General features: G+C 60.1%; 1 protein-coding gene across 3 annotated transcripts in view; it reads left to right on the top strand.

The window, feature by feature from the left end:
• The window catches only part of Clip2 (CAP-Gly domain containing linker protein 2), a 56,919-nt gene extending 49,984 nt beyond the window's left edge, over positions 1-6,935 (top strand). For 2 of the 3 annotated variants that reach the window (XM_077105935.1, XM_077105937.1), the window contains 4 exons: positions 138-297; positions 2,173-2,358; positions 2,534-2,596; positions 5,498-6,935. In XM_077105935.1, coding sequence (XP_076962050.1) covers positions 138-297; positions 2,173-2,358; positions 2,534-2,596; positions 5,498-5,509 — 421 coding nt within the window. In that variant the 3' untranslated portion in view covers positions 5,510-6,935. The remainder of the gene's footprint in view (positions 1-137; positions 298-2,172; positions 2,359-2,533; positions 2,597-5,497) is intronic. The other variant, XM_077105936.1, reaches the window with a different exon arrangement.
• Positions 6,936-12,326: the final 5,391 nt, after the last annotated feature.

Raw genomic sequence — 12,326 nt, 5'->3', positions numbered from 1 at the left:
TGGCCAAGTCCTCTTGACCTTGCCATGCCCAGGTCCTGACCCCCATGCAGCTGGTGCCCCCGAGGGTGGTGGGTCTCCAGCGCTCAGCACATGGCAGAGGGGAGCTGACCACTGCTCTGTGCTCTCACCCCGCCCAGGAGCCTGAACGAGCTGCGGGTGCTGCTGCTGGAGGCCAGCCGCCACTCCCCGGGGCCTGAGAGGGACCTGAGCCGCGAAGTGCACAAGGCTGAGTGGCGGATCAAGGAGCAGAAACTCAAGGAGGACATTCGGGGCCTTCGTGAGAAGCTGACCGGGCTGGTACGTGGCACAGCGGGCAGCAGGGTGAGGTAGGGCTGCCCTGCTGCCAGGCTGTGGAGACTGGTGACCTCCGGTGAGGTTTGAAAAAGTCACAGTGAGGTTTGGAAAGCCCCTAGGGTCACAGGCAGGGTTAGCAGCAGGGCCCGTGGAGGGACTGGGCAGCCCCTCAGGAAGGCCACCTGAGGTACATGGGCACCGCCCAGGCCTTGCACCTGGCTGGGTGCAGTCTGACCTGTGAAGAGGCCAGGGCTGGCAGAGGTGGTGAGGTCCCCGTGCAGGTAGGTAATCAGCCTGGAACCAGGGCTCCTAGCTGAGGGTCCTGCCCTGAGGATCCATGCACACACGCCCATCTCAGAAGGAGAGGTGTTCTCAGTCTCCTTTAGCTGTGGGCTTCCGGGGCCCTGAGATTCCTTCTCGTTGTCTGGTCAGCTTTTCATCTCTGTGACCAGAACACCCGACAGGGTCAGCCTCGAGAAGGAAGAGTTGACCTGGGGCTCCTGGTTTCGGAGGTCTTGGTCTACCGCTGGCCTGCTCCAGGGCTGTGGGCCCAGGGAGGCAGAGCATCACGGCGGGAGGGCACGGAGGGGCAGCGCTGCCCCGCTCCCAGCAGCCAGGGAGCAGAGTGGGGAAGAGACCCCTCCAGGGCAGCCCCCAGTGACCCACCTCCTCCAGCCACAGTCCCCACCCAGCAAGTCACTGAAAACCTGGAGGGACTGGCTAGGTCCCAGCTGTCACAACACGGCTATGTTAACACAGACGCTTTAGCCAAACTGCATGCTCACATCCAAACTGTCACATCCATGTGCACCAAGGGGAACCTGGCCTCAACCGAGTCCCCATGTGGGGGGTGGGACAGCCCAGGGTAGAACCATGCCCACCCCCGTGGTCAACACCTGACAAGCCTGTGGTCAGTCCCCTGGTGGGGTCTGGAGGACAAGCTTCTGACAGGGCAGCTGATCTGAAGCCCCTCATGCCCTCCAGCCACCGGGACTCTGCCACACTGTGGGGGAGATGGAAGGAAAGGGGACCCAGCCCTGGGGCTTCTCAGGCTTGAAGGAGGGAGGGTCAGGCATAGCCACCCACAGCTGGGAGCCGGCCACAGCCCTCTGGCGCCACCTGATGGCGTCAGCATGGGCAGCCCTGGGCTCAGCCACCCTGCCCATCTTCAAGTCCTGCCATGTCTGACCAGCAGCCTTCAGTGTTCCTCCTGGTTCTGAGTCCCCGAACGTTATAGGAGACCAGCCCACCCCCTCACCCTCGGGCCCACCACCTTGGGTAGATGTGGCCTGGGGAATTCCCTCTCTCTGTCTCTCTCTCTCTCTCTCACTCACACACACACACACACACACACACACACACACACACGGCCATGTGGCAGGTGGCCGTGCTGAGCACAGACTCGCCTCCCGGGGCCCAGGCACACTGGCGCCCCCACTCCAGGGCAGCCTCCTGTCATCACCCTGCACTGTGCCCGGCAGGGAAGGACCTGATGGGTGGCTAGAAGCCTCCGAACAGAGCGGGCATGGCCAGAGGGTGAGAGCACCCTGGCCTCCTGTCGGTGCATCTGGGCAGACCTTGGTGGTGGAAGCTGAGAGTGATGGAGGTCACAGTGGGGAGGCATGGGTCACATGGGCCGGTGAGAGGAGGCCAGGGTCCCGTGGTCCGTGCCGGGGGTCAGGTGGAAGGGAAGGACGGGGTGCGCTGGAGTTGGGGCCCCGGAGAAGGTGGAGCGTGCGTCAGAGCTGGGAACTGGGAACTAGGGCCAGCGACCAGAGGAAGGAAGGCCACCTGAGGTACATGGGCACCGCCCAGGCCTGCACCCAGGGGTGAGGGGGAGAGTCCCCTGCTGCGCCCACTCATGCCCTCCCACTGCAGGACAAGGACAAGGCGCTGTCGGAGCAGAGGCGCTACTCACTCATCGACCCCGCCTCGGCGCCCGAGCTGCTGCGGCTGCAGCACCAGCTGGTGAGCACGGAGGACGCGCTGCGGGACGCGCTGGACCAGGCCCAGCAGGTGGAGAAGCTGATGGAGGCCATGAGGAGCTGCCCCGAGAAGGCGCAGGTGTGGGGTGCGGGGCGCGGCGGCCCCGGGGAGGGTTGGGGGTGGCCGGGCGGGAGCCCGGGCCCGGGGTCTCCTCGGGGTCCCGCCGGGTTCTAGGCCGGCGACAGCGCGCCACCTGGTGGGTGCGCCTGGGACTGCGGCCGGGCGCCCCTGCTCAGCCCCGCGCCTCTTGCAGACCCTCAGCAATTCCGGTTCTGCCAACGGCCTCCACCAGCAGGACAAAGGCCAGAAACCAGAGGTAAGGGCGCCTGCGCCTCTGCGCACTCAGGCCTGGGGCAGAATCCCTGGAAGCCACCAGAACACACAGAACAAGCATGCTTTGTGGGGGAGCGGGCATTCAGGGAGGGCACAGGCCCCTGTTGCTAACTGGGTCTCCCTGCTGCTAACTGGGTCCCCCTGTTTTGGGAGGCTTATTCTTTCCTTTTTACAAAAACGTGCTTATTGCAAAGTGATACACGCCTCTGGGGGACTTTGTGAAAGAAACCAACAAGTGTATAAATAATAAAATACGACCAGTAGGCCTTCTGGGGGCGGGGACCAAGGGGACCAAGATTTTTTTTTTTTTTTTACTGGGGATTGAACCCAGAGGACTTAACCACTGAGCCACATCCACAGTCTTTTTTTATATTTAGAGACTGGGTCTCACTGAGTTGCTTAGGGCCTAGCTAAATTGCTGAGGCTGGCCTTGAACCCACGGTCCTCCTGCCTCAGCCTCCTGAGCTGCTGGGATTACAGGGGTGCCCCACCGCGCCCGGCCCAACCTCAACATTTAAAGTATGTTCCTCCTGAACTTTCCCAAGTGTGTGTGCACGGACATGTGTGTGCTTACACAGTCCACCTTCTTATTGAAGATTCCCTGTTTGCAGATGCGCCTGTTTGCTAAGGTGTGTTTGTGATCCCACAGTCAGTGCTCTTGGCACATGGGGTCCCTCCCAGTCATGTGCAGAGAGGACAGACAAACTGACCTGGGCGAGGGGTATGGCTCCGTGGCAGCGTGTTTGCCTAGGGTGCGCCAGGCCCCAGGTCCATCCCAGTGCCGCAAAAAATAAAGATAATAGAGGCCAGGACTGTGGTGCACACCTGTAATCCCAGTGACTCGGGAGGCTGAGGCAGGAGGATGGCAAGTTCAAAGCCAGCCTCAGCAACTTAACGAGTTGCTAAGCAACTCAGCGAGACCCTGTCTCTAAACAAGATTTTTTTAAAGGGCTGGGGATGGGCTCAGTGGTTGAGTGCCCTTGGGTTCAATCCATGGTACCAAAAAAATTTTTTAAAAGATAAAACACTCGGTGTGCACCCTCCCACCTGCGGTTGCCAAGGCACGATCATCTTGTGGTCACCTTGTCCTTTCCATGGCTCTGTTTAGTGCCACATTTCCATATTTTGAGCTTTTTGTTGGTGGTTTTGCTGTTCAAAACGGCCCCCTGGAGGAGTGCCGAAGGGCTGGGTGGTGTTCCAAGCCCAAGAGGACCGTGACCAGACCCCATGTGGGTCGGTGGGCTTCATGCAGCTCGTGCTGACAGCTGGGCTCGTGTCCTGAGCTACTGGCGGGCGGTCAGTGGCTCAGTGGCGGTGTCCTCAGAGGCACCAGGAGCCTGTGGTCCCGCTCACCTGTCCCTCCTCCTGGGGACCTGCCTGAGCCCAACCTCCCTCCGCCACGGGATCGCTGGTGTGCTGGGCACAGAGGCAGGGCCGGGCCAGCGTGTGCTCACTTATTTTGAAAGAATTCGAAACCTGACAGAGCAGGGGCCCCCAAGGACACGGCTTGGGAACCGCCTGCTGCCCCTTCCCCCCTCTCTCCGCCTGGGTGACGTCAGACAATGGGACTTTGGCCGAACACTTGCCGCACAAGTCCTGAGGAAAGGGCCAGGTTTTGTAAAGCACAGTAGCCCCAGGCCCGGTCGCCACCACTGTCTACACCCAGTCTTCCTGGGGCTCTGCGCTCCCATGTTGGTGTCCCCAGGAGCAGGGGTTGGCTGTGCCCTTTCCTTCCAGCGCAGGGTCCCGCCGAGCCGGAAGCCGGCTTCCTGCCCTCGGTGTCCTGTCTCCTGGGCCTCCTCGGTCTGGAGACTTCCTCCATTTCTCTTTGATCTTTAGGTCATTGATGTCTTACAGAACACCCTCTGCCCTTTTCTGTTTTTTATTTTGCTTGGTCTTGGGTTTGGTGCGGGGATTGAAGCCAGGGCACTGTGCCATTGAGTCACACCCCGGCCCTTTTCATTTTTTATTTTGAGACAGGGCCTCCCCGACTTGCTAAGGGCCTTGCTGATTTGCTGAGGCTGGTCTTAAACTCTCAATCCTCCTGCCTCAGTCTCCTGAGCAGCTAGGATCACAGGTGGGCGCCACTGCACTCCACCCTGGGCAGAGTTGTTTCTAAGAGGTGCTGCGTGACCACCAGCTCCATGCCCCCACGGTTAGTGCAGTGTTCGCCCACAGTGTCACAAGAACCTATCTGGGAGTAGCTCTGTCCCTGGCCACTGTGTCACCTGGGCAGCTGAAGCAGGGCAGGGAGCGGGCTTGCTCTTTGTCCTTCCAATTCCAACACTGGAGTCCCCAGACACAGCTGGTCACTAGGCACAGGAGAAGCTTTGGAGCAGACTACGGGGTCCTGGCCTGTGGGAGGGACAGGAGTCGGTGCCCTGGTCAGGTGCTGAGGCCAGCGCAGAGGCAGGGCTGGGTCAGCTTGTTTCCTTGGCAACCAGGGCCCCTGTAAGGCCCAGGGATCAGATTAAGAAACTGAGCCAGGTTCAGTGGCACACGCCTGTAATCCCAGTGTCTCAGGAGGCTGAGGCAGGAAGATTGCAAGGCCGAGGCCTGCCTGCACAACTTAGTGAGACCCTGTTGCAAAATTAGAAGAATTGGGATATGGCTTGGTGACTAAGCATCGTGGGTTCAAAAAAAGGACCCAAAAAAAGAAACTCAGGCTTGGAGTCTCTGGCTTACATTTCTTGCAGTCCAGCTCCACATAGGCCTTAGGGCTCCTTATAAAACCCAGGCTTCTTCTACCTCAGGGCCTTGGCACATGCAGTTCCCTACCCAGCACACTCTCCTGCCCTGCCCCCTTTTCTTTCTGACCCTCTTGCTACCTGCGTATCCCTCAAAGGTCTTCAAGATTCACTGATCAAACCTTTGCTTCCTCTAGGATAAGCACTGACACTGAGGGACACGGTGGAACAGCCCAGTGTACACCAGAGCCCTGCCAGGCTGCAGGGTGGCATCCCCTCCCGGAAGGGTCAGGACTGTCATCTTGGAGACAAGACAGTGTTTGTACCAATGCCAGACTCACCGCCGTGGACAATCCCCCGCCCGAACCCCGCCGGGCCCGGAGGCTCCTCTGGCTGGCCTTCTGTGGAGTGGCACCGCCCGGCGGCGTCTGGAGTTTGTTTAGGAGGCCCGGTGACTGGGCCAGGCTGCTCCCCGCAGGGCGAGCTTGCCTAAGGCCCCTCTGGGTGCCCTGGGTGCTTCCTGCCCTTTTCCTGAGGCCAGAGCAGGTCCCAGCTTCCCCTTGAGGGCCCCGAAGAGGGACACCTGGTCTCCAGGAGCCGGTGCAGGACCCTTTTCTGCCCCCTTCTAGGCCAAGGCTGGACCTGGGGCTTCTTGTCCCTACGCGCAGCGCCGCCTTCTCACAGTGGTACCGGTTCCCCGCCTCTGCCCAGCAGGGTCCAGGTTCAAGGTGTTGGGGCAGGGTCCTTCCTCCCCGAGAACCTCACCAACATGTGCCCCCAGCTGCTGCCCACAGATGCTCAGCAAGACCACCAGCTGCAGTATTAGGAATGCTTGGGGCCCCTCCGCACCCACGGGGACCTCCTGTAAGCCGGGCCTACCCTGACAGGGTGGGAAACACACGTCCCTGGCGCCCGGCTGTTTGGACTGGGCCTCCTGGGTGCACCTTCTGCGCCCTGGAGCGCACCACAGTCTGCCATGTGGCCGGGCGTTGTCAGCCGGCCACACTGTGCCAGCAGAGGCACATGCCCGGGCTCCAGGATGGCAGGGCCGCACCTGAGGGCACTCGCATCCGCGGTCAGGGGCGTGTGTCCCTCTCAGGCGCCTCAGAGTGCGACGGCTGCCCCTTCAGCCTCCCAAGTTGCCTGATGCCCGGCCGTGCCCGCCCGTCCTGGCGACAGCCCCGGTGGCTGCTGCCCTGTGCCCAGCCCACGCAGAGGACGATGTGCAGGCCTGGCGTGCGAGGTCCAGGGACAGCTCCGGCGCCCCTGCGAGCACACAGGTCCCGGCAAGGCCACCCCCGTTCTTGCCCCAATGCAGCCCAGCCCGCAGGGCAACGGCCCGGTGTCCCCTCCCGGTGTCCCCTCCTGATGCCCCGCAGCTTCTCGTGCATAGCAGCGACAGCCGCCTCCATGCGATGCTTCCGGCTGATCCGGGCCAACGCACCCATCCTGTGAAACCAGGCAGCTCGGCCACAGCAGGGACCCGAGGGACCAGGGCCAGGGGCTGCAGATAGCAGGTGTGCGAGAAGCGACCCCAGAGCCGAGGCCTCCCCTGGTGGCCCCGTGTGGCCCGGCCATGCCCCCAGCCTCCCCGCCCCCCCCCCCAGTGGAATTGTGGAAGTGTGGCGCCTCTGTGCTCGGGACAATAAAGCTTGTGACCGAGGTGCAGCACCCTGCGCTGTCTGCTTCTCCCCGCGGCTTCCTGGGTGCCGCCGGAGCCTCCCTCGGTGCTGGGCATCGCGGGCCAGGACTCGGTGCCAGCCCAGCCCCGCTGCCTCGCAGGAGCCGGGGCTTAGGAGTCCTGGAGGACTTGGGAAGAGGGGAACCTGGGTGGGAATGGACAGAGAAGCACCAACGGGACAGCCAGGGCCAGGACCCCCAAGGCCTCCAGAGACAGCCAGACAGACCAGAGACCCCTGCTTCGGACTGAGTTTGCACTTAAAGCTGCCCGGTGGGTCCAGGGAAGCAGACCCCCCACACACAGCACCGCAGGCTCCCCCAGCTCCTGGGTGCCCAGGGTGCTCACAGCTGGTGGGTAGGTGACCTCTGGCCAGAGAGCAGCCAGGGCTCCCCTCCTGCAGCTTTGCCCGCTGCTCCTGCTGCAGGGAGGTTGCCTGCACCAGAGACTGTGCTCAGCTGTTCACCTCAGAACTCCTGAGGTGAATAGCTGAGCACAGGAACCCGGTCACGTGCTGTGTGAAAAGGGGCCTGGAGGGTCAGAGGAAGGGACAGGGGAGTCACAACAGTCCCTGGGGCCCTTCCACCTTCATCGATAGCACTCCTTTGGCTGACCCCAACCAGAAGCCAAGGCAGGGGACACTGCTAGAGAGGCTGAGGCCAGCCCCGGCACTGCCCAGAACAAAGGGTGCAGAGGCTTCTGAGGTGACACCCCATGGAGAACAGTCATCACCTTCTCTCTCAAGAGACCGATCCCAGAGAACTCCAAACACCACCCTGACCTTTGAGATTCTGTCCTCAGAATAGAAGTGGCCTTCCGCGTCCAGAACTTACCTCACCAGCCCAGCTGGTGTGGCCCTCAGAGTCTGCCAGAGGTCTTTTCCTCCCCCAGACATCAAACACCACTGGGACCCCCAGCTCCTTTTCACCTGACCCACAGCACAGGAGGCTAAGAGGTCACCCTTCCCTGCGTAAGGTGTGTCCTAGCCCATTTAGTTTGACCTTCAGTGGGAACTCCTTGCCGGGATGTGGGGTCCCAGGAGAGGGCAAGCCCACTCACACCGTGGAGGATAGGCATGTGGCTTCCCAGCTGTGGAGAAGAGGGCACTGGTGAGGGGAGGAAGGAGGAGGAGCAAGCGGGGATCATGGGACAGGGGGGCCTGGCGGCTCCAGCAGAGCCTGGGGTGTGAGAGAAAGTGTATGTGGCTGGAGCCCAGGGTGGACTCACTGCCCCTGGGCTGGGGTGCACTGGCATTGAGGCCAGATGGCATGGGCTGAGTCTCCTGCCCAGGGCTTGGCACCAGCGGGTGCAGGTAGAAGGAAGGAACCTGAGAGAAGATGGGGGTCCTTGAGGATGGGTGATGGTGGGGAGCATGGAGCCCTGGCCAAGCCAAGCAAGCCAAGAGGCTGTGACCTGTTGTCCCAGACAACACCACCCTGCAGAGAGCTCAGGCCCAGGTGTGTCTTGGGGACACTTGAGGGTCCCATTTAGGGGTCAGGTCAGAGGGGGGCTGACTCCCTGGGTACAGGAGGAGCCCCAGGAGCTCAGACAGCCCTCGCTGGTCACAGGGGTCCCTGTCCTGAAGTCCCAGTTGGGGGTAAGCCTCTCCCCAGGGTCCAGTCTGGGTTCAGAGGGCTGCTCTGCCTACAGAGGGCATCTCCACACCACCCTGCGTTGATTGTACCACTTAGACGTCTTTATTTTTTATTTTGACACAGGATCTCACCAAGCTACAGAGGTTGGCCTCCAACTTGCCATCCTCCTGCCTCAGACTCCAGGTAGCTGGGACCATAGGCTTGCACCTCTCACCCAGAAACTTTTTTTAAACTATTATTTCAAGCCTGCTTAAGGTTCACAGAGGACTTGTGATAAGAGTGGCCTCCCATCCCCCTTGGCCACTTCTCACCCAACCACAGGACAAAGATCCAACAAGAAAATGCATGTGGGCACGATGCCGTTAGCTCACGTGTGGCTTGACTTGATTCACAAGTTCATAGGTAGAAAGTGTCCTTCTGTCCCAGGATCCCATGTTCACTTATCCCTCTCGTCTCCTTCAGCCCATGACAGTTTCTCAGCGCTCTGTCTTTCCTGCCTTGACACATCCGGTGACCACTGAAGAGCTCTTTGGACAAATGTCCCTCCCTTTGGGGTTGCCTGGCATTTTCTCCTGATTACTTAAGGTTGTGCGTCATCGGAGGACCCTGCAGAGATGATGGGCCCCTGGGGCAGCACAGGACTTGTCATGGCTGGTGATGTGCTCAGATGCCCCCGGCTCAAGGCGATGTGTGCTGGGGTCCTCCACCATCAGATCACACTTTCCAGGGCCTGGGGTGCGGCTCTGGGGCCGAGCACCTGCCCACATGTGGGAGCCCTGAGCCCAAGCCCCAGTACTGCAAAAAAATCCAAATAAAAGAGAGTACTCTTTGCTACTTCATAATTCATACAAATCCTAGAGCTGATACTTTGAGGTCAGGCAAATATCCAGCTTTTCCTTTAAATTTTCACACTGACTTAAATATCCATAATGCAACAGTCCATCAGCAATTAATATGGTACTAATAGTGATTTCTTTATCTTGCTCTATTTCCTGCCCCCATGCTGGGGATGGAACCCAGGGCCTCTCTTATGCTAGGCAAGTGCTCTACCACTGAGCCACGCCCCAGCCCTATTTACTTACTGGTACTAGGGATTGAGCCCAGGGGCGCTTAACCCCTTAGCCACATCCCCAGACCATTTTTCATTTTTATTTAGAGACATGGCCTCGCTAAGTTACTGAGGCTGGCTTTGAACTTTCCATCCTCCTGCCTCAGCCTCCCAAGCTGGTTTTACAGGTGTGCACCCCAGTCCCTTTTATATTTTTATTTTGAGACAGGGTCCTACTAAGTCAGCCAGGCTGGTCTCAAACTTTCCATCCTCCTGCCTCAGCTTCCTGAGTCTCCGGGTTGTGGGTATGCCCCACCATGCCTCGCTGACACGCATTAACTAGAGCTCTTCTGTAAGGAAGATTTCTCTCTTCTCACCCATTTGTTTATTTGTTCAGTTACATATATCAATAAAGACTCATACAAGTGGACACAGGGACATGTGCCCCTAGGTCCAGCTACTGCAGATGTGGGAACCCAGGAGTCCGGTGCTGTAGTTCACTGTGCTACCGAGCGTCCATTAAGTATCCATATGGCTGGGCTGTGATCCCAGCAACTGGAGAGGCTGAAGTAGAAGGATTGCAAGTTCAAGGCCAACCGCAGGAACTTAACAAGGTCCTAAGCAACTCAGTGAGACCCTGTCTCAAAAAAATAAGAAAGATTGGCTGAGTGCTTGCCTCACATGCCCAAGGCCTTGGGTTCTATCCTCAGCACCACATAAGTAAATAAATGAAGAAATGTGTTGTGTCCATCTACAACTAAAAATATTTCTCTTATTTTATTTTTTGGGGATTGAACACAGGGGCATTTGACCACTGAGCCACATCCCCAGCCCTATTTTGTATTTTATTTAGAGACGGGGTCTCACGGAGTTGCTTAGTAGCACCTCACTGTTGCTGAGGCTGGCTTTGAACTCATGTTCCTCCTGCCTCAGCCTCCCCAGCTGCTGGGATTACAAGCATACACCATGGCGCCTAGATCACCTACAACTAAAAATATTAGAGAGAGAAGATCATTTTATATAAGAAACTAGCATCTTTCAGTTTTGGGATCCACCACAGGAGCAGGGAGTCCTGGAACCAGTCCCCTCTAATACAGAGGGACAACTGAGCAGGTTTAAAGCACACAGCAGAGTTTGAAGGAAAGTAGAGGAGATCCCCCAACTGGCAGAAGGGAGGGAAATCTGGGGTGTAGACTGGAAACGTGCCCTCAAGCCACTGCCCCGGGGTATCTACTAGTGTCAGATGTCCAAAGGGTTAGGACTTCATGGCTACCCTGGGGCTCAGAGAATGTGGCCTTGGCCAGGTGGCAAATTGGAACCCAGACTCCTACCAAAGCCAAGCTACAGGGCCGCCACCCACTTGGGCACATGGACGGGAAAAGTCCCCAGTACTGTCAATCAATCAATCAATCAATGGAACTAAAAGCAGAGCCCGGAGGGTGGCAGCTACATGGACTGAAGCAAGGGGAGCGGGTGTCCCCGTGACACGGCCCCCAGCGATGGCAACAGTGCCCTTGGAGAGCTGGACAGGTCTCAGCCCGAGACAGCCGGCAGGTCCAGTCAGTCTCACCTGGGGCTTCACCGAATCCCAGAATCTGGCCACGTGGCTGTTCCCCATCTCAGTACAGGGGACAATGAGAGCTACAGCACGGGACTGCAGGGACGCAGTGACAGCCCCATGGGGCAGGGCGGGGGCTGGGGAACTGGCTCGGGCCTCTCCCTCGCGTCCCAGTCCAGGTCTGGCTGGCGACGCTGGCCCTCTCCCTCCGGGGCCTTGGGAGGGACGCGCCCTGGAAGCCGCAGGTGGGTCCCTGGCCTTGCCTGTGATGCGCCCGCGTGGCCACCAGGTGTCGCCCTCGGCCCTCGCTCCGCGCGGCTCACCCGCTGGTCCCGGGGCCTCCCCGGAAGCCGAGGGCGGGCCAGGCAGGTGGCCTGGAGCACAGCCGGGACCCCGATGGCCCCTCCTGCCCCAGAGCCTACCCCAGGGGCCTCTCGGCCTCGGCTCGGCGTGTGGGAACATCCATGTCCACCACCCACCCCTGGGGCAGAGGCCAGCTGGGAAGGGGCTATTTGTTCCCTTTCCAGGGCCACCGCGGCCAGGACCTGACCCTCCCCACCCCGTGCGGTAGCCCCCTGCCCGAGGACGCTCCTGTCGCCGACTCTGCCCGCGTCTACCGTCCACCGGGCCGCGTCCCAGGCCTGGCCCACCACTGCGGGGCTCCCCCGCCCCCCTCTCCCGCTCGGGGGTGGCAGGAAAATGTCCTGAGTCTCGGGAGCCGGAGTGAATTCGGGACGCGGCACCGTGGGGAGCAGAGCCCCGGAGCCTTCCAGAATCTCCTCGGGACGCCGCGGGCGCGGGGTGCGAGGTGACCAGCAGGGGGCAGCACTGCCTCTCCAGCCGCCAACACCCTGGGCTCTGGGCAGCCGCGGCCCCTGAGCCCCGCACCCCCACGACTTGGCACGGCCTCTCCCAGAAGCCCGGAACCGGAAACGGGCCAGCAGCCGCTTCACCTGCCCCCTTTCAGGTCCGCGTCCCTGCGGCTCCTGCACACTGATTTCCGACGATGTATTTACTTAGGCACTTAGTTAGCGCCGCTGGCTGTGAACCCAGGGACTGTCGCTAGGCAGAGGCTCCACCACTGAGCCACGCCCAGCCCCTCACTTCCTGTCCTGAGTCCCCTCCTGACAGCCTTGGGCATTGGCCG

The sequence above is a fragment of the Callospermophilus lateralis genome, chromosome 19 (genome assembly GCF_048772815.1).
Source record: "Callospermophilus lateralis isolate mCalLat2 chromosome 19, mCalLat2.hap1, whole genome shotgun sequence".
In the NCBI taxonomy this organism is placed as follows: Eukaryota; Metazoa; Chordata; class Mammalia; order Rodentia; family Sciuridae; genus Callospermophilus; species Callospermophilus lateralis.
The sequence above is the reverse complement of the archived record's forward strand: the minus strand, read 5'-3'. Positions and strand labels throughout refer to the sequence as shown.